Raw genomic sequence first — 25,273 nt, forward strand, 5'->3', positions numbered from 1 at the left:
CCTACCACCTCAAAAACAATTTTATTTGGATTCTTTACTCAGGACCTACTATTGTAAAATCAAATTTCAGTAATGTATGTTATCTGTGTATAATCTATTTGAAATTCTTGGCAGAGTTCCCCAGAGTTAATACATACGAGGCATTTTGTATATCATTTAACATGTATATCAACATGAAAGGTAAGAGCAGAAATATTTAAAAGTTGAATCACATGACAGCTCTTGATAGTTTGTCCTGATATATTTTTTCCGTCTCACTTTCTCTCCTCTGCATGGTGACATAAGTGTTTGAGAATATATTTTCAAGATGTTGTTTAATTACTCACTTAATTAGATGTAGACACTTTTTTTGCCTATCAGCTACATGACTGTAAATCATATTTCTTTCTGTATGGTTTTCTCTAGACTTTACTTGAAGATGCCGAGCGTTGCCGTCATAAAATGCAAACTGCCTCAAGTCTTATAAGTGGTTTAGCAGGTGAAAAAGAGAGGTGGACAGAGCAAAGTAAAGAATTTGCCATGCAAACCAAGAGGCTAGTGGGTAAGTTTTTGTCTACACCTTTGAACCTGGAAGTTAGTCACTTGAATTGTAACGGGTAGTGAAACTGAAAACATTTGAAATTTCAAACATGTCCTTTGTAGCTTAGCTTCCCTGTTGCTAAAATGAGGGCACTTGTTATTAATTCTCTTGCTAAAGCACTGCTAGGGAAAAAATACAATATAAGACTTAAGTTCATATTTAAAAAAAAATTCAATAACTGTGTATGCTGTGCATGGACTTTTACTTGATATGTATAACATGCAATGCGTACTTGGGACACTGATGTTTTAACTTGAGTGATGTTTGCAGTCCAAAGAGAGTGATATGTTAGCAAGTGCCGATAAAATGTCTATAACTGAGAATACATATGGACGAGAGGAAGACTGACATTCAGACGCTGATATTTATACGTACAAATCAATATTTTTAAATAGAGTTACTAATGTTCATTAAACTTCTGTTTCTTAGTAGCTCATTTATATTTTGTAATTGTACATTTGGAAACTAAAATACTTTGCAATAAAGAATTGATTTACTAGTTAGATCAAGTAAATAAAATTTATCTTGTCCTTTACTGTGGTCTGAAGTTTCTTCTCTGACTTCTGCCTTGAAATGCTGTAAAAACATGTATTGTTGTATTTTAGTTGCTGGTATAATATGTGTATTATTAACTTACTAAAAATACAGAATACCTTCCCCAGATACCCAGCATGGTTTTTTTTTTTAACAGATAACTTGAAAAAGTCTAAAAATATTAGTACTTGGTATAGAGGTACAGTTTCTTTTTCAATTTGAATCCTGCATTCTTACTTCAGAGGTACAAAAAACCACAACTGTGGTGTCATAAAACTTATGGGCGCAGTTTTGAAGTTGACCAAAAAGTTGAAACTTGTCACAATTAATACCTCAATAATGTCTGTTACACTTTTTTATTAGTAGTAGCAATAATTGTAAATAATTTATTCTTAATTAGTAATAATAAATAAAGACCATTTTCTAAAAAAAAATAAAAAAAATTAAGCCTGTTCTTATGATTGCGCAAGGAAATTATAAAATTGGAAGTTTATGAGTAACTTTATTCTGCCTTGTCCTGCTTGTACAGCATCTACTGTTTGGAATAGTGTTATGTGTGTGTGTTGGGTTGACCGTGGCTGGCTGCCAGATGCCCATCTCTTCCTTCATTTGCATTGTAAGGATAAAGATGGCATCTACTGAAACGTAGCACAGTCTTGCCATATAATGAGCCTTGGGAAAATGGCTGATTTGTCTTCTTCGTGGGTCAAAGTGTGTTCTTCAGTTACCAGCCAAACCATATAACAACTAGACAAGGAAGCAGCTCATTCATGAATAGAATTAGCAAACCTGTAATGTTTTGTATTTGTTTGTTTGGTTGGTTTTTTCCCTTTTTCTCTTTAAGGTGATGTACTCTTGGCCACAGCTTTTCTGTCCTATTCTGGTCCTTTTAACCAAGAGTTCCGCAGTCTGCTATTAACTGACTGGCAAAAGGAAATGAAAAGACGGAAAATCCCCTTTGGTAACAACTTGAATCTCATAGAAATGTTGACTGATGCTCCAACTATCAGTGAATGGAACCTGCAAGGATTACCGAATGATGACTTATCCATACAGAATGGAATAATTGTCACTAAAGCATCTCGTTATCCTTTATTAATTGATCCACAGGCACAGGGTAAAATTTGGATTAAAAATAAGGAAGCCAGAAATGAACTTCAGGTAATAGGAATGCTGAAGCTTTCATAATCTCTAGAAACTCTTAGCTCACCAAATATTACAATTCAGTGATTGAAATAATACTTTGAAAATGCCTTTTACATAAAATGCCTGGTCTGGATATAAACGACATCTCATATTTTGGTTGATTTGAGATATCTGGCTAGATATGAAAATGTACATTTGAAGCTTGTTAGTACCAATGACTTGATTTGCTTAATGAATTTATTTTAGTGAAACAAACTATTGGAAAATAGGTTGCATGGATATCTGATAACAGCTGAAGCATGTTCGCAGAATACTATAAGCATTAGGAAAAAACCAACAAATAAGTGATTAATACAGGTTCATACACATGTTTAAAAATGAAGACGCACAGCATGATATTAATATATTTGTCATATTTTAATCAGAAAGTATTGATAATTTATGTTGTCTAAGCATGGATGTCAGGTGCTAAATATTCTGCAGGGAAGACAGTATTGCAACAAGATACAGTCTGAGGCAAGATACACCAATTCAGTGCAAACAGAGGAAAATATGAGAAAGTCCTCGCTTGCTACAGTTATGATCACACCAATAAATGAGCTTTTTAAAAAGATATCCCTGAAAAAGATAAAGAGGAGTTTGAAGTATGATAATAGAATGGCTCTGAGAGTATTACTAGGAAACTACTTCCATTCACGTTGATTCTTATCTCAGTGCAGAACCCTTTAATCATTGCCTTGCTAGTTATTTTAAAAAATGATTATTAGACTTTAACTATGGAGTTACAAACAAACTAAGCTGAATGTTCTTTGTGTACATGTTGAAAATTAATCACAATTGTACTGAGGACTACTTTTTAAAGCAAAGACTATTAAATGGTTTGTTCAATATAACCCCCTAATTTTCAAAGGGAAAAAAAAAAAGGAGCCGTAATCTTCAAATTGATCTTGTTGCAGTTTGACTTGGGGATGTTATCCAAGATAAAATTGAAGGTGATAGAAGTTTCCTGTGAATTTCTGGTCTAGTTGTGTTCATAAAATATCAAAACTTTGGGTGCTCAGTGTTGCTTTGCTTCTACTTTTTTAGTTGTAAAGCAGAATTTTGCATTCAATGAGATGTTAGAATACAGTACACTGCTGCTACCTTTTCTTGTGGTCACAATCTTTGCCTTAATCCTAGCCTAACTATAGGATCATTGTTTTTGTCAGTAATTTAAATAAAATGAAATAATTTATTTTAGAAAAAAGTGCTTCGTAACTGGGCATAATATATGCATCCGTGATTTTATTTTTAGGTCACTTCTTTGAATCACAAGTATTTTAGAAATCACTTAGAAGACAGCCTTTCTTTGGGAAGACCTCTTTTGATAGAAGATGTTGGAGAAGAGCTTGACCCAGCACTTGATAATGTTTTGGAAAGAAACTTAATTAAAACAGGTTCGGCCAATAAGGTAAAAAAACCACCACCCAACCAACCAAACAAAAAAAACCCACCAAAAAACCCAATACAAACCAAACAAACAAAAACCAAAAACAAACCAAAAAACCTGAGCAAACAAGTGGAAATAACACCCTAACTCCACCCTCAACAAAATAACACCTAATTAGTATATGACCATAGAAGATTAAACTCACAATTAAATTAGAATAATGCTAATACAAAAAAAAGCAGAGTGTAAGCTTAAGATTGTAAATAGTTAATATATTTAACACATGGAGTTCCTTAACCCTTTTTTTACCACAGTTTTTAAAAATGGAAATAATCTGTGAATGAGTTATTTAAAGTGTTCCATAGATATTCTCAACAAATTCTTTGCACCAGATGTATAATTTAAAGCTGATTTTTATGGCTTTGAAAAGAAAAATGTAACCTTTGTTTCTACATGCAATATCTGAAAGAGTTTGTACTGGTTCTTGATGTCTCAAGACTTCTTTTTAATACTTTTCTTAAGGTGAAGGTTGGTGATAAGGAAGTAGATGTTATGAATGGCTTCAGACTTTACATTACCACAAAACTTCCAAATCCATGTTACTCTCCTGAAATTAGTGCTCGAACCTCCATCATTGACTTTACTGTGACCATGAAAGGTCTTGAAAATCAACTCTTAGGCAGAGTAATTCTTACGGAGAAACAGGTAAAAGAATTAATTGTATCTTTTTCATGGCTATATGTCTTGCATCTACCTGTAGAAGGTTTTAGTTTCATTTTAGTTTATTACTTTCTATTCCCATATTGCAGGGTAACTTTATCGCTCTCTGTATTGTTATTATTCTTAATATAATCTATTTATGATGGTTTAAAAGCTGGCACAGAAGAAATGGAATCATTCAAGTGGAAGTTTCTGTTTGTCTTTATGGTTGCAACTATACCATACCTACCTTATTTTTCCTGCCTCAATGAGTTATAACTTCATGAGAATGGCCTGTGTAAAGGAAAAGGGTGTGGAATAAAACCTGATGTTGTTCTGTCTGCACACTGTGGAACTTATGGCAACATTATCCAGTGCAAAGGATTCAGAATTAGTTCCTTGCTCCAAGGGGAAACAGGCTAACTACCTATTTTGACATTGCAGAAGTATTAGTTGAGGAAATCCAAGTTCAGGATGACAATCCCAATAAACATGCCACCAGCAGTTCTGGAGGGAGGCTGGTTGGTATATTTTGAACTATTGTACACTTAATCCCTGTAACTATAGGGTCAGACAATGTCAAAGTCAAACGAGACACTGGGCATCTATGACTATGTATTTACTAAGATTTCAGCAATAGTTCCAGTTTACCTCCACTGGAGAGGGATGTGTTTGTTCTCTTACTGTAGCATCTGTTGAGGTCCTCCCATCCTACTCCCCCATCTCCCTCCCATGTAAGACATTTGTCTTTAATGGACTCAGCCATCTTGTTAATGTCAAGTAGTTGCATTTCATTCCCGATCAGTCCATGGGTCTTATGAGAGAAATCATATTAATTCTATGAAGTCTTGTATTTTGTCAGACAGCTTCATTGCACCATCAGCTTCACTTCAACCAGTGACAGCTTGTCAACTCACTATGTAATGGAATTATCACTGTCTGTCTGAAACACACTGTGATGTGTATATTCACAAAGCCTTATGCCAAGCTTCACTAACAGGCCCTGCAAGAGAGTACATTTTCTCAGGATGACAGTAATTTTATCAGCACATTCCTCTGATCATTGCAGTTGTTGTATACCTGATTGTAGGACACAGAAAAGACAGGAACTTAGTTTTTCTCAGAGGTGCAAAGCAATAGACTGAGAAGTAGTGGATTCAAGTTGTAACATGGGAAATTCAGATCAGATATTAGGAAAAAAAATATTTACATCGAGAGTGGTCAAAACCAGGAACGGATTACCCAGAGATGTAGAATCTCATTCTTGGAGGGTCTCAAGACTCAACTGGACATGGCCTTGAGCAACTGACCAATTTAGATCTGGTTTGAGCAGGGGATGGTACCAGTTCATTTCTGGACATCCCTTCCAAACTAAAATTATTCTACTATTCTATGGTATCTTTGCCACTAACTGGGAATGTCTAATGGGCGGACATACTGTGCTCTCTGGACCAGCTTCTCAGAGTAGTGTACTCACTACTTGCTTTGTTAGTGACCATCAGGGGATAGTTCTGGCAGATAAATGACAAGTGGACCACTTGACAGGAAGGGGAACTTTTGCAGAATATACTTACTGCTTTTCAGTTTGCTTGGCCTCTGTTTTTGTACCCCGTGGTCAAGGTTTCCTGAAGAGTCAATTTGGACATATCCCACCATCCCAAACCTTTTTTTTTTCTTATGATATCTAATCATGCACCTTTGGGAATTTGAAGTGTCGGGATTTTTTGCTACCTTCTTGTAGACATTGGTAGGGAGGTGTTAGAATTATTTAACTGTGAGACAGTTTGCCGAATGATTTGAGCAGTATGACTGCTTGGTGATATCCAGAGTCAGAATGTGTGTGTGGAACTTCTGCTCCCAAAAGATAAGAGATTATTTATCTGAAGTTAGTGTTCTTCAAGATTTGCTTGTACATTTATATAATTTTTGCCATTCCACTGTCTCTAATATGGTTCTACCCTTAGGATGAATGAGATTTAGACAAGCAGCAAGGAAAAGGAGGGTTTACAGCACATCATTTAAAGATTCTGCAAAGTCTGACTTTTCGTTTCTGTGTTGTTTGGTATGCCCATTGGTAGAATCTGTGTGGCATACATCTCAGACAATTGATTGATTAATGATAAGAATACTGGTACTGGATGTTAAACCAATTTGCAAGATGTGAGCTAAGCATAAGAAGATCACAGGGTAGCTCGTATATCTGTATAAATTTAATTCTACTCTATATCTTGGAATAATTGGATTTGGGAGGCTGGATATATGTCTGAATGTAGCATAACTTATACTGTTTTAATGATATGATTGTTTTGATCCATTTTCTGTTATGTAATTTGACAAAAATTTGCATATTTAGTGTCGTAGAAATAGATAGTAGATTTATAATATGCAAGAACTTTTTATACCTTTTTGAATTTCTTGTTCTTATTTCAAAATTTGTGGTGAAAAAAGACTCAAGTTTTGTAAGAAACAGTTGATGCAAATTCTTGCACTTGTTAATCATTTTGTGACAGAATGATATAAGCTACATAGCAGCTTTTATATTTTATGAGTACTAACAAGGTCTAGCATTTTTTGGTACAGCCTGTAAAATGATTTCAGCTTGTGAAAGCGATTCCATAAAGCTGTATTTGAAATAGTCTCTTTGGTGCAAGTTCCTTGAATTTATGTATATGGAAACTTGGCTTAGTTTTTTGCATCTTTGAAGTCATGACTGGAAATTTTTGAAGACATGCGTGAAACTTCCAACTGTGTAATCTTCCAGATCTGCAAAATGTATTTTAAAAGCTTAATAGATTATTTTTTTCACTAAGGTTTTTATGTAAGATTAATTCAACTTCTTTAGTTTGGTCATTTTGTTTCCAGTGTGTTTCTCAGTCTCTTCTTAAAAAAAAAAACAACTTTTTTAAAAAAAACCCAAACCACTTCCTGTTTTTAAATGCATTGCATTCTCAAATATATTTAACCTTTTAAATTGAACTCAGCAAAACATGAAATTTAATTTGACTCAGAATGATTTCTCAGCATGATAATTATTATATTTAATTGGATGCTAACATGCTTATAATGCTATACTTTAAAAAATTGTTTCTGCTTCATCAAACTTGTATAATGCTTGTCTTGCTTCATAATTGCTACCTGCTTTTCTTCAGTTCTGTTAAGCATAAGCTGATTAAAATGGAGTTAACTGTAGTTTTCTTGTCTTTTTTCATCTGTTTTTGTCAGAATCTTTTGAATCTGTATGCGCATCTTCTAACTTATGTGACATTTACATTATTTTACGACAATGGTCCCAATAAATCTCTACCTGATGATGATGTTTCAATATATCTTTTGTACAGCGACAAGAAAAGAACCTAATTCTCATAAAGAGATGAGGATTATTTTTTTTTTAATTTTCCTTTTTAAGATTAAAGGACTTTGTTTACAACAACTAAATGCTTGAAATACTTAGGAATGTTAGCAGAATGTAGGAGTGAGAAGATCACAAGTTTAGAATGTGGGAAAACAAAAAAACAATTTCAATAGTCATAACAGTTTGCCAAAAAAAAAAAGGCGGCTACTCAAATTGAGTAGTAAAACCTTTCCTAAAGCCTTGCTAAGGTCTCAGGTTCCTAATGCCTCTAGTGCTATGTGAGAGATCATGTGTTTCTCACTGTGGTCCCTGTTCCTTTGGAATAGACCACCCTTTCTGCAGTGCTGTAGTGGACGTGGCAAAAGCAGAGTGAACACACAGCTTCCAACTTTGGAGAGACATTGTTAAAAGTAATCCACCAGACCTTTGTAAACAGTGAAGGAGAGGAGTGCTTCTGTAGACATAACTAATAATTCTGCTAATGGGCTCATTAATTGTTGATCCATAAGATTCACATTATCTTTATCTTATGAGAGACTCTTAACCCATCCTATCTCTTTTTGTTTCTTTTTACTTCACTGTATTGAAACATTTTGTATTGTTTCAGTTGAATATTTTTATCTCTGAGGGTTTAATTTGTAATAAGTTTTTGAATTTTAATTTAAAGAGTAGTATAAGAATGAACTGAAAGACCATTTATGTCTGAAGAATGTATTTTTCTTTTTAAACAGATTTTTTTTTTGGGAGTGTGTGCTTTTTTTGTGTGTGTGTAAATGTAAAGCTGTTAGTCAAATGTATCCATCTTTTATATATGACCTCTGGAAAACAAAGTAGGTATATAAAACATCCAGCTGTAACCTCATCTAGGTGTTCCTGCTCTAGCAGGGGATTGGACTAGATGATCTTTTGAGGTCTCTTCCAATCCCTAACATCCTGCGATTCTGTGATTCTGTAATCAGTAATCAAGTAACTACTCCTAGTGAAGCAACTCAGTTTGAGTTCTACATGCTTTCTTTTCTTAATCAATTAAGCATTTCAGTGAAGGGCTGAAGTTATCCCTGTTTGATAGCTGAATATTTTAGATGCACTTCTTGAAATATTTGTTGCTTGATTCATTGACTAAAGATGTTCAGTATTACAGAGGCTATATTTTCAATATGGTGATTGGAAAAAAAGGCATAAACAAGAATGGCATTAGATAGAGTGAAATGAAATCCTCTGTGTGGAAAGGTGTTTGCACTTGTCTTTGTCTGAAACAGAAAGAGAAGAAAACCAATTACCATTCTGAACTCCTAATTCTATTAGGGCATGATATGAGCATGCTCCACAGTATTTATTGAAACGATTCATCAATGCATACTTACGTAGCAGGTTGAGAAAACTGGCAATACACCTGCTGTCAGAAATACCACTGGAATTCTTTCCCCAAATTAATGCAGTTACTCTTGACCTACACTGTTTTAGTAAGATCAGTACTTCTAAAACTGAATACCTTGTTTTATTTTGTTTATATTTTTGATTAATCTTCTGTTTTCCAAATTTTACCTTGTATTCCAACAGGAACTAGAGAAAGAAAGAACAGATCTTATTGAAGATGTGACTATGAACAAAAGGAGGATTAAAGACCTAGAAGATAACCTCTTGTTCCGACTTACAAGCACTAAGAGTTCTCTGGCAGATGATGAGAGTCTAATAATTGTATTGAGTAACACTAAGAAGACTGCAGAGGAGGTAACACAGAAATTGCAAACTTCTGCTGAAACTGAAGTACAGATCAACTCAGCCCGTGAAGAGTACAGACCTGGTAAGTGAAGTTGTGATGAAAGACAAATAACTGGAGTGTATGACCAAAACAGCAATACTTAGAGAAATGGTAGGATGAGATCAGGAAGACCATAATGAATGGGAAGAATCTGTGTTTTCCTGTAAGTAAAATGTATCTAGGAAATGTCATATTAAGCTATGGTGGAAAAAATAGCTAGCCTTCATGTGGAATTCATAAAATAGAATGATCTATTATCTTTCTAGACTTCCCATTGCTCTCTATACAAGTATAATTGTCCATCTAGTCTACTGGGTAAGAAACTTGAGAGAACTCGTTTGTTCGTTCTTAGCTGTTAAAATGTTGACACTTTTTAGGGACTGTCAATGAGACCATTGATTAGGGTATTTAGGTAACTGTATGTTTGAGTTCGATATGTTGACATTTTTTAGTGGCCCAGTATAATTGTAAATGCTTTCTGTACCTGTTTGGATGAACACTTTGTTTATCCTGTCATAGAGCCTTAAGTTGTTGTAGTCAACACATTTCATCAGTCTTTTGGCTTTTAACTGACAGATGAAAACATGTGAAAAAAACAAAAATAAATGCTCTCTGGAATTCAATGTTATACCTGCATTTTAAGAAAGGTGTAAAATGATACAGTTAGTGTGCCAGAAATCATTGCAGATTTTTTAAACCATTATATTTAAAACTAAATGACTGCTGAAAGTAAGTTAAATCAATATAGTTCTTTTGGCTTTTATATGACTCCTGTAAAAGTCTGTAAAGATAAATTTGTTTGGATGCAAACAGTAATTCAAACCCTCTTACTTTTTGTATGTTCTACTGATGATCTGAATATTGTAGAATACCATCCGGATGCTCTCCAAATATGCTCATATTTGCAAACCAGGCTTTACCTAGTATACACTAATTGCAAAAAGGATTTATTTCTTTGCTGATGTATAAATGAGGACTAAATTAACATTTTATTTTTCTGGCCAGTAAAGAATGGAGTGACTCAAGGACCTTCAGTTGCCATTAGTGTTAAACTCGCTGTACTTAATGTAGAAAGTTAGGGTTTTCTGCTCTGCATTTCTACTTTGAACACAGTCTTGTTTCCTGTCCTTCAGTTGCAACTCGAGGTAGCATCTTATACTTCCTTATTACTGAGATGAGCATGGTCAATGTGATGTATCAGACTTCGCTTCGGCAGTTTTTGGGGCTTTTTGACCGCTCCCTAGCCAGGTAATGTAACTGACAATAAGTATCATTTGTATTTACCAAGTCCTGGAGGTGGCTTTAATACAGGAAAGATTTGTTGTAAGCTAATGTCAGAAAGAAAAGTGTTGCTCGTTACAATCTTGACAGGAATTATCAGTTTAAATACCTTTAAGCCTTTGTCTGTTAGTTACCACAGCAAAGAACCTTCAATGTACTTACAGTCCTTAAAAATTAGGCATTAGGTAATTAAAACTCATTATACTGTGTTGATTATCAGCTATGCAGAAAGGCTTGATTAGATAGGAATTTTTTTTGTTGATCCTTCAGTCTGAAAGTTGTTCCTAGCTTGCTGTCTGATATTCTGGGGTTGTGATTTACTATTTTTTCATGTTTTGAAAGTTCCAAGCGGTGTCTTTTTGTCTTTTACATAGTATTCCTTTTAATAAAATGTATGCAAATTGACATTCAACTGCAGACCTTTCTTCCAATAGGTCTACCAAGAGCCCTATAACTAGCAAGAGGATTAATAACATTATTGAACATATGACATATGAAATATTCAAATATGCTGCCCGAGGACTTTATGAGGAACACAAATTTCTTTTCACATTATTACTTACATTGAAGATTGATATACAAAGAAACAGAGTGAAGCATGAAGAATTTCTGACGCTTATTAAAGGTTGGAACTACGGAACAATTTTAAGCAAAGCACATATTGTGCTGTAGAAAATTTGTGAGCTGTAGTTATATCTCCTAGACAACTTGCTGCTCCCTTTTGCACATGAAAAACCAGCCAATTGACAGAATACATGCTTATCATTCTGTTCAGGTGACAGACAACATTCTGTGGTAGTTCTAATTTATAGAAGCACACTGAATATTGATAAATATAGCTTTGAGAATTGTGAGAATTTAAAATTAAAATTGTGTCCTTTCAGTTCATGCTTTATGTTTGTTGCTCAAATACCGACAGGTATGTATTTGGCTTAGAAAAAAAATTATTTTACTAAATATCTTTTAGTTTATTTTTTAACTGCTGGAGGGCGAGCAAGCAAATAGGAACAAAAAGTGATGCTGACATTTTAACAGAATAGCAGACTCTTAGCTGAATATGACAAGTTCATGGGTTTGGTCTTAGCTGCATGCAAGCACTGTGTGTCTTCACTTGAAAGCTTGAAATAATTTTATATTACCTTTCCAAGATACGTAATTTTCCAGGCAACATGTACTTATGGATTATAACTGTTAGTTTTTCCATGTTGAGTCTTCAGAATATCCTTTCCCAACAAGCATTTATTTCCAGGCATATTGCACAAAGAAATAATAAATCCTCAAAAGAGAGACTGGTTAACAAAGATTAAGGTATATAATAAAAAAATTTAATATAAACTAGCCAAAATACAAATTCTGCTTCCCCAAAGACTACATGAATTTATAAGGTAGAAAAACCTGTAAACTCATGAATAAAAATCTGGATTCTTGTAGCTTGTGGGGTTTATTTATTTAGTTAGTTAGTTAGTTTTGTCTTTGCTTTCTTTTAGCTTCAGATGAATTCCAAGGAAGGCAAATGGACATATTGGCAAAGTTATTACATTATCTACAACAACAAAATTCAAAGAAAAAAAAATTGGAATTAAGCTTATTCAGTTTTTTGTTAATAAACTCAAGCACATTCTTTTACAGTAAAAAAAAAATTAGCTTGTAATGGGAAGCTGTTACAGATTTAAGAAAAGTGGATTTGAAAATAAATTTTGCGTGTTACCTAACTCGGGCTCGTTCTTAGTTAAGTAGTCTTTCTCCAGACTGGGAAGACCTAGTCATGTGAAATAATCTTGCAGCATCTATTATCTAGTTTACATTTTCCAAACAGGTCTTTTTTTTTTTTTTTTTTCCCTCCTCCTTCCCTTTTTTAAGCTTTTGAGTCTCTCCAACAGTTCTAATTAGAACTAATACCTAATTCCTTGCAGGTGGTGCTTCCCTAGACCTTAAAGCTTGTCCTCCTAAGCCAGCTAAATGGATTCTGGATATGACTTGGCTGAATTTGGTGGAGCTCAGTAAGCTTAAACAATTTTCAGATATTCTTGATCAAGTAAGTAAGAGCTTTTAAAAATGAGCTTATTTGACAGTGATCATCTGGTAGTGATCAAGGCATATAGTGGGAAACTGGTTTATTTTATAGAACAGAAGGAAACTTAAAGCAGATAGCCACAGTTGTGGCCCTGACTGTTTAGCAGCCTTTGTTGATAAAAACATTTTAAAAACACCTGGAAAATAAGAAGAAAGTAGAATGTTTCACACCCTATATAAGTATAATGCTTTCAGATTGGGATACAACTTGCTGTTATCCAGTTCATGTAACGCAACTTGAATCTTTTCCCGTTTGTTAGACTTTTTTGCATCCCTGTTGTGCTTTTTTACACTATGTTTTATGATGCTTTTTCCAATATTTCTCTGATTAAATTGAACAAGAGTTAGGGAAAGGGTGGTGAGTAACTTGAACACTTGCATGAATAGCATTAATGGATACAAAGTGTATGGTTGCTAATAGAGTAAGTAAACATCATTTGGTATATGTGAAGAGTACTTTGTGTACAGTCATGCAGGGAACAGATAAGTATCTAGTGTCCTCAAAGCTATGTCCGAGCCTAGCTATTTGTGTTCTGATCTTGTTTTGCTATTATATCATTACCGAAGATGCTGAGTAGTAGCTCATTTTTTCAGAATATCAATACTTATGGGCATCGTTGCATTCTACAATTTTGTACTTAAAATCTGAAAGCTTATCCTCTCTTTTTTAATAGTCTTACTAAATCTGTGTGCTAACATCGCTAAACAAATGCCTGTGTGTGGGTTACATGTCTCTGACCCTCATTTAAAGTATGTGACCTAGTGGCATTTGAAATGTGACTTGTCTTTTTAGTGAGATTTACTCCTTTGATGCTATAACTGCAGATTTCCAAAGCAGAGAAACAGTGGAAAATCTGGTTTGATAGTGAGAGTCCTGAAGAAGAACTGGTTCCTAGTGGCTATGGTCAATCCCTGGACTGCTTCAGACGTCTTCTTCTTGTCAGATCTTGGTGTCCTGACAGGACCATAGCTCAGGTACATTTATATAGCCAACATAGTCTATTTAGATATCATTAGAATAATAGTTACAGGTTTGCAGTTCACTACTCTTTTGTTTAATGCAAACCTCCTTTTTGTAACGGACCTTCACTTTGTGTTTTCTGAAATTATTTTCAGACAACTTAGGCATTTGTTACAAGGAAAGTGTTAGCAATATTATTCCAATATGTTGAAAGAATATTACTGAAATATTTTACTGTGGAGATAGGATTTCATCTGGAAACATATGTGTTTACCCAGTTCTGCTTTATCAGTTCAGAAGGTATTTTTGACTGTCCTTGCTGATGTTACTCACTGGAATTGTAGAAGTGTCCTCATTTTAGGTTGAAGTAAAATCTTTTCATGAACGCATTTGGCTGAGAGAAAACAAAAAACATGAAAACCATTTAATTAAGGAAGAATTAGACCCACTTTATAAAAATCTATATTAAGGTCAGTTCAAAATTTTTAAATTAGTCATCTATTTAAAAAGGAGAGAAATATAAAATTTTTTTTAAATGGCTAGACCTATTTTAAGAAAAAACAACTTCTAGGAGCCTATTTTTAATCTTTATGTTCTTCTCCAGTGCAAAAGAAGAAAAAATTTGCAATTGCTGACAATTTCAGAGCAATGGTTGGCAATTTACTGAAGTCAGAATTCGTCACTAAAAGTGCAGCATTAATTTTCTGGATGTAGACCTTTAAACATTGTGACTGGATTTAGAGAAAGTCTCAGCAATTATTGATGTAACTGTGGTCAACAGAAAGCTAAATCTGTTTAATGAGTATCTTAAATGTGTGCTATTTATCTGAAATGGATCATGCAAAATTAGTTCCTCAGCTCTGTTAATGGGGGCAAGATACACTTTCATCTTACAATGGTTTTATGAAAACTGATAGTTTATCAAATGCTAAATGCTGAATATCTTTTTTCTCTGAGAAGCAACCAAGTGTTATTAAGGGGGAGACTGGTCTAAGACAAAAACAATATAATGGGAAAGAATACAAGAAAGGTCAGTTCAGACTGTTTGAAAGAGCCTCTTGTATTTCTTAGTAAAAAGGAACAATAATCTAACAAATTTTGAAATAAATAAGGAGTAACAGAGATGGTCTTCACCTGTTCCTCTGGATCTTCTACTTAGTGACAGTTATTTTCATCATTACTACTATTAATTCATTGTTTAAGCATGAAAAGGGGAAACTCCTAACACCTTTGAAATATATCTTCCATCTTCCCTCCTTTTTTACTCTAATGTTTGGAAAGGAAAGCTAGATTTTAAGATTATGTGTTATGCTATCTAATTGAGACGCCACCTTTAAGTAATCACAACCTTTCTAAAGGTTTAGTAAGGTTATTATTTTTTATTATATTGTAATTATAGGTATTATTTACAGCAATACATGCAGATATATGTAATACAAATTTTTTTTAATATTTTAACCGGTCTTATAAGGCTGTAAGAAATAACACTTTCAAAGACAGTATGAGATGTTAACATGTAAAAATAAATTTGTTGCATGTTTGTATTTCTGATTTATAGCAACCTTTGCACTGCAGTTTACTTACTGATTTTATTTACATTGGGAAGAAAACAATATTAAATGATTACATCACAGGTTAAATTCACCCTTTTAAATATAGGCAAGAAAATACATCATTGACACTTTGGGAGAGAAATATGTGGAGGGAGTCATCTTGGACTTGGAAAAGACATGGGAAGAGTCAGATCCACGTACTCCTCTCGTATGCTTTCTTTCCATGGGCTCTGATCCTACAGACTCAATTATTGCTTTGGGAAAAAGACTGAAGACAGAGACACGTTCTGTTTCCATGGGCCAGGGCCAAGAAATCCATGCTCGTAAACTTCTGCAGCAGACAATGGCTCATGTAAGAGACAAAAATTTGAATGTTTTTTGTATCTGTATTAAATACTTGGAAATGAAAATCCTGTCATGAAATAAAATGCTTTGGTGTGTAGTTAATGCTGATGCAAGAAACTATATTTGTTTGTATAAAAAGTGTTCTAAGCAATAGAACTGTCTTTTTACAGTCATTTAATTGGCCATAGCAAGCTTTCTGATACTGTGCAGACATCAGTGTTTTTCACAGAAAATGGAGATTTTGTTGTAGATCATTGACTGATGAACATAGCTGAATTGATTGTTTCAATTGCATAAATATTAAATATTCTTCATGAATTTCACAACATTTTTTTACTTTTATATTTTTAGTAATATAAACATATTTTGTCAAATGAAGAGGATTAACTCCAAATACACTATTGATAGTTACATAACGTTGAGAAAAGCAAGGCTGTATATCAAAATATTTTGTATTGCTATAGTCTGGATTTTGAATTGGGATGAACAAACAGATATCACAGGCATTTTACAAGTGAAACATGGGAGAACTAAAGAATAAAATTTCCTGTATGAGAAAAAAAAGTTGAGATGTTCCAATTTAGCATACTTTGCCCATCAGGTGGTAGTATTGCTATGGCTGCGATGTGAACAAATTAAACTTCTCACGCTACTGTGTTATGAGGTTCTTCCCTGTCCTTATAACTAGTTTTCCTCTGAGTTTTGTCTCAGATTCTCATTTGACGGCTTCACATTAAGAGCTAATTAGCAGATCAGGTAAGAAGAAACTCATTCAAAAGATAGGGAAGAACTCCTTTAGTTACGAGAAATGCACTGTCTCACACACCCTATTAATGAAGAAATATGTGAGACTTCTGTATGAAGTATGGTATTTAATATGAGAAAGTTTGATATCTATTAACTGATAGCGATAGATTAATTAAGTATGTATATTTGGTTATTTTTCAAGCCTGTGACCCTTGTGAGTAACAAGGTTTAGCAGCTTGCTCTATGGAGCTACTTCTGAGCTCCCTTATATAAGTCAAGATTTATCAATGTTTATCAGCACTATAGTCATGTCCAGATAAATTTTAAATGTACTAAAATGGAAAAGGTAAGGACTACTTGAGAAGACTACATTGGACAAGTAAGGATCACTTGTTTAGATGATAAAACCAAACAAGATAATAAGGCCTCCAGAAGGAACAGCCCACAGTTTAGCTCACGAGCTTTGTTTTGGAGAAAAAAGTACTTTGTTAATTGCATGTGTATCATTATTACGGATACAGGTCTCTGTACATAAAATTCACATGAAATCAAATAATCAAGGCCTTGGTTTTGATTTGGTGAGCCTGTGGTGCAAAATTGACTGTGGAGGATTTCCTTCTTTAGCAGCTCTAATAAGCACTTAAACATGCTATATTTTGCTATAGCTTAGATGTATTTGCTTTATTGTTAACCTACAGCACAAAGAAAGAGTGATTTTTAGTGACTGCAGTTTGTAAACAAGGTTGATAACTTTATATTCTGTTGTTTTAAACTAGGGAGGTTGGGCACTTCTGCAAAACTGCCACCTTGGACTTGACTTTTTAGATGAGTTGATGGACACACTAATAGAGACAGAGACTGTCCATGAAAGCTTTCGACTGTGGATGACAACTGACATTCACAAACAATTCCCTATCACCATTCTTCAAAAGTCTATCAAATTTACCAATGAACCACCGCAAGGGCTCAGAGCTGGACTAAAGAGGACATATAGTGGTGAGTGCTAGAGTGGTGATGATTTAAAATTAAATTTTGCTCATTTCTGGACTCTCTGGTGTTATCATGTGGTCACATTGTAGACACATAGTAGATGTAAGCTAGTACGAGGAACAGATCACAATGATGCCGGGATACATCTTGATATCCTTGATTGGAGCTAGAAGTTGTGAAAATGAAGAGAAGATCCACTGAAATTCTGTTGCCAGATCTAATTGGACAGAAACAGGAAATGCTTTTCTCTTTTCTCAAATGTTGACCTCTAATATCTCAGTTCAAAGTGATTAAATTTTTAATCTTTTGTCTTTTGTCAGAAAAGCATCATGTTAATCTTTTTTTCCTGTTAAGTACTCTTTACATTGCACAAAATAAAGGTCAAAGAGTGTGCAGAAAGTGACTTCATGTGAATTCAGCAAAAAGTAAATGGTGTGTTTGTGGTGGGTTTTTTTTGTTTGGTTTGTTTTGGTTTTTTTTCCCCTGATGTTTACTCTTCTAATTTGAGCAACTTAATAACATGCTATAAGCTGTCTCCAGTCTGCAATGCTTTGGCTTTGTAGGACAATAATTTACTCTTGGGAGAGGCAGAGAGAATATCTCTAGGAATGACCTTTTAGCTCTGATTTGAAGTAGTTGTGCAAAATACTTTTAGTGTGTTTCTTATAAAGTACACTTACAATCAATAGGTGTCAGCCAGGATTTACTAGATGTCAGTGACATGATGCAATGGAAACCAATGCTGTATGCTGTAGCCTTTCTACACTCCACTGTTCAAGAAAGACGCAAGTTTGGATCTCTGGGTTGGAATATACCCTATGAGTTTAATCAAGCTGATTTCAATGCTACTGTGCAGTTCATTCAAAACCACTTGGATGGTGTGGATGCCAAGAAGGTACTTCATGTTTTTGTCGGGAAGGTGGATTAGAGTTATGGACCTTTCTTGGAGTTGCATGTGTATCCATGGTTCCAAATAACTGAAACACAAACATGATTTTAAATTATTCTTTTGTTTCTTTCCACAAACATTCAACATTCAAAATATACATGTCTGTAGAGCAGCAGGCTTAAATTAGACTTTCAGTCCTGTGCATGTTAAATTTCTGTATTAACCTGTACATTAAAGAAAAAGTCTCTCCCAGCCGTGTCCTGCAATAACTTCAGAAATACAAGCCTTAGAAGTATAGACCTTCTTTTCAATGAAAATTAAGTGAGATAATTAAAAATGGACCACTGTATTTAAAAAATTCTTTTGTTTAAATCTATTTTGAGTAAAAATAATAAGGTTTGGTTCCTTCAACCTCTCTCGGCAGCATAAAGAAATTGAAAGTGGCTTTAAATGACTATGTAAGAATTCATCTTGCATTCCTCACTTTCATATGGTCAGTTGTCATATGAAGGTCTGTGGCAGTTCACTTTGCAATTGGCATTTTAAGTGAAAGCATGATAGGAATGCAGCTGTAACCCTCTTCCTCAAATGCTGGAATAGCCTCTTGAATTAGTTGTGAATGAATTCTATTTTAAGAAATCCTTAAAGGTGTTCTGCGATTGCAGGGTTATAGGAAAAAATTAGTATTAAGAAAATAACTTTCTTCTGAAAGGGAGATAGATGCAAGACTTGGTATATCAACCCTTCTTACTAAGGCGGATGTAAACAGATGCAAAGACGATTAGATAAAGTCAATGCTTTCTCCTTGGTTTTAGGGGATCTCCTGGAGTACAGTTTGTTACATGATAGGTGAGATCCAGTATGGTGGCCGTGTGACAGATGACTATGACAAGAGACTCATGAACACCTTTGTGAAGGTTTGGTTCAGTGAAAATACATTCAGTCAGGAATTCAGCTTCTACAGAGGATACAGCATACCCAACTGTGATACGGTAGATCAATACCTTCAGTACATACAGGTTGGTAAACGAAAGCTTTTCAACACCAAAACAACCCAATTCACTTGTTTCTCACAAGTTCCTGAGTCCCTATATTTTGTCTTTTCTTTCAAGTACCTGTATTTTGTCATTTATTCACAGATTCTTTATTGCTTTCTAACAGTCTACATATGTATTAGTGACAACTAATTGTTGTCATCAATGTTATCGTGGTCATGACAGGAATCTTTCCTTTTTCAATCGATTTGCTTGAGGGACATAGCTGGAGGCATCCAGTTATTAAAGAGGGCAAAGAACGGAGCCCAGCCGTTGGGTACAACCTCACAGAAATAAAAGTATGTATGTATATGGAAGTACAATCTGACTATTAAAATAGCATGCAGAGGTTAAAACTGAATTTGATGTTATCCTTGGTGTGATTTGGGCTCTGTTGGAAGAGATCTAACCTCTTACTTTACATTTAAGTTTTTTAAATTTTTTTTTAAATCATCTTATAAATCCATCTCCAATTGTGCTCTTTTTATATTTTATTGTGTAGAGTCTTCCTGCTTATGATACACCTGAGGTGTTTGGTTTGCACCCCAATGCGGATATCACTTACCAAAGTAAACTTTCCAAAGATGTTTTGGACATCATCCTCAGTATTCAACCTAAAGATAGCTCTGGTGGAGGAGGTGAAACCCGAGAGGCAGTTGTAACCAGACTGGCTGATGATATGCTGGAAAAACTTCCTGCTGATTATGTACCATTTGAAGTGAGTTAATGAAATTCTGTCAACAACAATTGGTCCATCTTGCTTTGTGCGGATTAAAAAAAAGATAAACTAAGTTAATTTTCCTAAAAGCGTATCTGAATTTATTAATACAGGTAATACTTCAAAAACATATTTTAAAGAACTGTGACCAGACTCTTAACATTTATAATGAAGTCACTACATTTCCACTGAAGTGCTTTTGTAAGAGCTGTTTTAAAATATTAAACCACTTAATGCTTGAATCGTCATTTGCTCTATGGGAGAAGAAGGATCATCAGCTTTTAACTAAAGTTGTTGACACTATAGAGAACTGAGGTCATGTTGCAAGTGTGTTCGTGCTTCTGAAAGTATTACAGCTTCAACATATGTACTACTTTGGGATTCAGCCTACATCCTGAGGATATTTTTAGGTTGCTTTCTTCTTCAGTGAAGTGAATGTTGAAAAGCTTGTCAAGTGATAGCTTTCATTGATTGAAGCCTAGTGTTAGTATCTCAGGAATGCGTATTAACATATAATAGCCTATGTAATTATATTTGTAATGGACACCTACTGCCTTGCAGCCATTTCTTTTCTGAAATAGCAATTTCCTTTCTGTTTATGTGGAAGATGGAAGGACTCTCAAGGTGAGAGGGTTTTTTTTTAGTTAGAAAACATTTACCGATGACTCGATACATGGACAGTCCAATTGATTGTATTCTGTGTGCCCATTCGAGAGACTGCAGTTTAACTGGGTGTTTGGACAATTTGTGTTTTTTCCAGGTCTTTGCATAGTTCTTAGTTGTCCTTTAGAGTCTCAGAATTTTAGGATGCTGACATTATAGTTTTTACATTATAGTTTTTCCAAGGTGAGGCTGGTTATGAGCTTCAAAGGCATGAGAGGTAAACACTTGTAAAACAGTTCAGGTTCCTTTATTTTCTATATCAGTGGATGCTGAACCTTTCTTTCTGTTTCATTATATGTGTAAAGGCATAAAAGCAAGAAAGGTTAGTTATGTCAGTAATAATGCATTTACAACACTTTTGTTATGAAGTGGATGTGAATGACCCCAGTGTGTCATCAGAAAGAAGTTCATACCCATGTTTGTACTTTAACAGATTCCCAAGGTAGCTACCTGCTTACCTAGGCAGTACGACGTTTTACTAATTAGATAATTTACCTGCCATCTCCATCTTGAGGAGAGTGAAATCTCTTATCCCTAGTCTTCTCCTATTTTACTTACTCTTTAATGGAAGTTAGCATGAGGACCTGATACAAGGCTAGGTGGCTTATGAATGCCGAACTTCTCCTGTCAGGATACTTGCTCCTATGAGAAGGAGCAAGGAGGCTTGTACAATCTAATGCTCTCTTTCCTGTTTTTATGCAGTAATAAGTTTCTCTTATATGAGGTATGCTCATGAGTATAGACTCTCCTCAGGTACCCATGTCTTACATCTGTTGTTTTATGTTTTCTGTAGACCATTTTGTATTACATAACCTTACTTCCATCAAATGGCCTAATTATAATAATGTATTTTATCTGAAAAGATGAGTTCACATATCTGAATTTGGAATATTGATTATCTAGCAGTCTTCCAAAAGTTTGCACTTGATGAAGTTTCTGACCTACTGTCTTTCTTGAAGCCTGAGCTTTATGACTTTCCAAAAGGCCAAACCAGGTGTCTGAGATCTGCAAAGGATTGTGATTTGTTGAGTTTCTCAGAAGGGTACTGCTTTAGTGGTGGGTTAAATCTCCTGGTAGCTGTTTAATTCTCATCAAATTCTACTTGACGTCTCCAGGAATAGATATGTGGCTTAATAAAGACATATATTATAATATATAGTGTCATTGTATAGGTACAGTTAGCCCTCTTAAGTTCACAAGAGCTCTTTTTGGGCAGATCAGCTCTGATCAGAAATGAGAAATTGAAATTTAATTTGTGTTAATAAAAATGAAAGTGGAGCACTAAACTTTTTCACGTGGTAAAAACTATTAAAATTCCTTTTTTGTGTAGCAAAATACTGATAAACTTAGGTTATGGATATTACTAGTAACAGGGCTATTTCCCTGTAGAGGATTGAATACCTACTCTATATATATAATAACCTTCCCATCTATCTCCCAATAGGACCGCGTTGACTACAAATTTGCTAGTTATGTCCATACAGTTGTTAACTTTACAATTTCAGTTAAAAAAGATATCAGCAAGTTTTATCAGAATACAAGACTGCCTGACATTGGGATAGTTCCCAACCATTGTTGTGAATAGTGCTATTGTGTTGAGGAAAAGTGGCTGGGGCACTCACTCTTGATTGGTTTGTGCAAAGTGAAGGTTGAGAACTGCCCATTGGAATTAAGGCTGAAATCCTTGAAATAGGATGTGGCCTACATGCTGTTTAAATGGCATGAACTCATAGAAAGATATACAGACTAAATAATGAGATAGGTTATAAACATAGCGAGTCTCAGCATCATAGATTTCTCTTGGAACAAATGCTGTATTTGTGTCTTGCAGAGGATTCAAGGAAGATGCCAAACTGACCATTTAACTTCCTATATAAAAGTATTATGTCTTAAAAATTGTGTTGGGACCAAACCTTGACATAAAGCCACCTTTGTATTTCACTTCTGTTGAAGGATCTTTGCTTTTCTACCTGCAGGTAAAAGAGAAACTAAAGAACATGGGACCTTTTCAGCCAATGAACATATTTTTGCGACAGGAGATTGAACAAATGCAGAGAGTTATTTCTTTAGTGAGAAGCACTCTGACTGATCTAAAACTTGCCATTGATGGGACAATTGTTATGAGTGAAAATCTGAGGGATGCTTTAGACTGCATGTATGATGGAAGGATTCCTGCTAGGTGGAAAAAGGTAGGTGTACATCACTTGTTTTTTAAGGGAAAAAAGTCAGTTATTTCTGTAGAGCTAGATTAAAGTGCTAGACATACTTTTTTTCAAACACAGGTCTTAAGTAGAATTGTGCAACTGCTGGCATAGATTTTGAGCTAAAATAAACACAGTCAAAACAAGCCCTCTTTCATTTATAAAAATAGAAATGAATGTGGTAGATGCAGGTATTTCCCATTTTAACAGCTTGTTGCATATTGGCAGGATAAAAAGCTAGAGAGAAGAGAATAATTTAAAATGTGATGATAGATTTTAAAAAATAGCACCCTCACTAGTGGACTACACTGTTGCTATTCTTTGAGACTAAAACTTGTAGTCACAGAATAATAGAGGCTGGAAGGGATTTCTGGAGATAGTCTAGTTTAACTCAGTTTCTGAAAGCAGGATCAGTATAGAGCAGGCTTCCTAGGACTCTCCAGAATCAAGAGTCCATAACCTGTCTGGGCAGCCTGTTCCAGTATTTGATCACCCTCACAGTAAAAATCAACCAACCAACCAAAAAACCCCAAGTATTTCCGCATTTTGTCTTGCATTTGTTGCCTCTTCTCCAATAACCAACAAGGATTTGGCTCCATCTTCTTTTATTCTCCACACATGAGGTATAAACATTGACAATATCTCCTCTGAGCCTCCTCTTCTCCAGGCTAAACAATCTCAACTCTCTCAGTTTCTCCCCACAGAAATTGTTTTCAGGGACAACTAGAGCTGTAAATGGCAGCTGATGGAAAGAAAAATGGGGAGTTTTTTTGGGTCCTTGTTTTGTTTTTATTAACAAAGTGTTTTCCTGGTACAAAACCTAGACCGAAACAGGTGCTTCACAGCACAAGTATGACACAACTATTCAAAGAGAAAAATCATCATAAATCTTCACATAGTCCAAGCTCAATTTTCCTTAGCTTTTTTTTCAGAAAAAGCAAAATAGTTTTGGCGGAAGTCCTGTTTTCTTGATGTATTTGCCTTGGCTTTAGAAAGACATGCATACGTAACTTTATCCTAGTTTACACAGCTATCTAATTTTGAAAAAACATTATGAAATTGATAGTTACTACAGGGAGCATTAAGCATTTTTAAATGGCATGGCAGGCATGATTTTATATAGAGCAACAATTTGCTTCAGGTGTCAGTGGAATGCAACATTTATGTATTAGGTTAAAAATTAAGATATGAAAAATGAACTTTGAATACGTTTTGCTAATATTATGGAGTTTACTACCTTGTAAGGAATTACCTTTTCATGACATGAATATGATGCTTTAAAACCGTTGAAAAAAATTTTAAAATGATCACTGTTTACTATATTTAGGCATCTTGGGCTTCCAGTACACTTGGTTTCTGGTTTACTGAGCTTCTAGAAAGAAATCACCAGTTTTACAATTGGATTTTTGAAAACCGACCAAACTGCTTCTGGATGTCAGGATTTTTTAATCCTCAAGGATTTTTAACTGCAATGAGGCAGGTAATTTGTGTTTAAAGTCCCACTCTGCTTTTTCTTTGATATACTTCTTAAATAAAAATATATATTCTACGATGAAGGCTGAGTTATACACATGGCTCCATCATGTCAGCAGGGAAGATACAGGACTGCATAACTCTCTAACATCTCCTGAGTGTTCTTCCTCTGCGCGTACTTTTTCAACATATCTACCCCTGATGTGTTAAAGTATATTTCCTAATTTGACCAAGCCCCAGGCATGTAGTACTATTAAGGTAGACTGGAGAAGTAATGTCTCAACATTGAGATACGCTTGAGAAAGGTGTTAAGCCCATTAATTTATTTTTCTTTTTTCCCTCCCTTTTGGTCTGTGTTCAGTACTTACCTGGCTGGACACTTGCCAGAACAGCTATTCAGAATTAGTCTTAATCTATACTTTTGCAGTTTAGTAGCTGATTCAATATCTCTTCATGAAGTGGGAAAGAGTTTCCTTTATTAATGTGTGCGATGTATTAAGTTTGATGTTTTTGTTAACATATGTATCTCTCATCAACTTGGTGATTGTGTTGGCTGCTCAGCCTCCTAGTTACATTTAACAAGTGAGCTACTTTTTGCTTTTAAAAGGGCAATAAAGACCTATGTTGGTCAGCATAATGGACACACTGGAAACAATAATTTTCTGAATCTGGAAAATTGGGAAAGAATACTCAGGTGGGAATCTAATGGGTCCTCAGAAAAAAGCTAACTTTTAGAGGAGAGAAAGAGGATTTGCAGAGTAGGAAAATCTCCCCTCTTTCTCTGAGGTCCAGGTAGTGTAATCTTCAGCTGTCAAACCAAAGTTGTAGCTGATGACCTACTTC

At 34.7% G+C, this 25,273-nt stretch overlaps 1 protein-coding gene across 1 annotated transcript in view; it reads left to right on the plus strand.

The window, feature by feature from the left end:
* Positions 1 to 25,273, plus strand: part of DNAH5 (dynein axonemal heavy chain 5) — a 126,282-nt gene that overhangs the window by 98,094 nt on the left and 2,915 nt on the right. The window contains exons 62-77 of the mRNA XM_065627932.1: positions 406 to 541; positions 1,959 to 2,275; positions 3,555 to 3,710; positions 4,212 to 4,394; positions 9,301 to 9,544; positions 10,636 to 10,750; positions 11,218 to 11,408; positions 12,697 to 12,818; positions 13,682 to 13,831; positions 15,477 to 15,722; positions 17,239 to 17,458; positions 18,142 to 18,347; positions 19,157 to 19,360; positions 19,878 to 20,093; positions 22,733 to 22,945; positions 24,285 to 24,437. Coding sequence (XP_065484004.1) covers positions 406 to 541; positions 1,959 to 2,275; positions 3,555 to 3,710; positions 4,212 to 4,394; positions 9,301 to 9,544; positions 10,636 to 10,750; positions 11,218 to 11,408; positions 12,697 to 12,818; positions 13,682 to 13,831; positions 15,477 to 15,722; positions 17,239 to 17,458; positions 18,142 to 18,347; positions 19,157 to 19,360; positions 19,878 to 20,093; positions 22,733 to 22,945; positions 24,285 to 24,437 — 3,072 coding nt within the window. The remainder of the gene's footprint in view (positions 1 to 405; positions 542 to 1,958; positions 2,276 to 3,554; positions 3,711 to 4,211; positions 4,395 to 9,300; positions 9,545 to 10,635; positions 10,751 to 11,217; positions 11,409 to 12,696; positions 12,819 to 13,681; positions 13,832 to 15,476; positions 15,723 to 17,238; positions 17,459 to 18,141; positions 18,348 to 19,156; positions 19,361 to 19,877; positions 20,094 to 22,732; positions 22,946 to 24,284; positions 24,438 to 25,273) is intronic.

The sequence above is a fragment of the Caloenas nicobarica genome, chromosome 2 (assembly GCF_036013445.1).
Source record: "Caloenas nicobarica isolate bCalNic1 chromosome 2, bCalNic1.hap1, whole genome shotgun sequence".
In the NCBI taxonomy this organism is placed as follows: domain Eukaryota; kingdom Metazoa; phylum Chordata; class Aves; order Columbiformes; family Columbidae; genus Caloenas; species Caloenas nicobarica.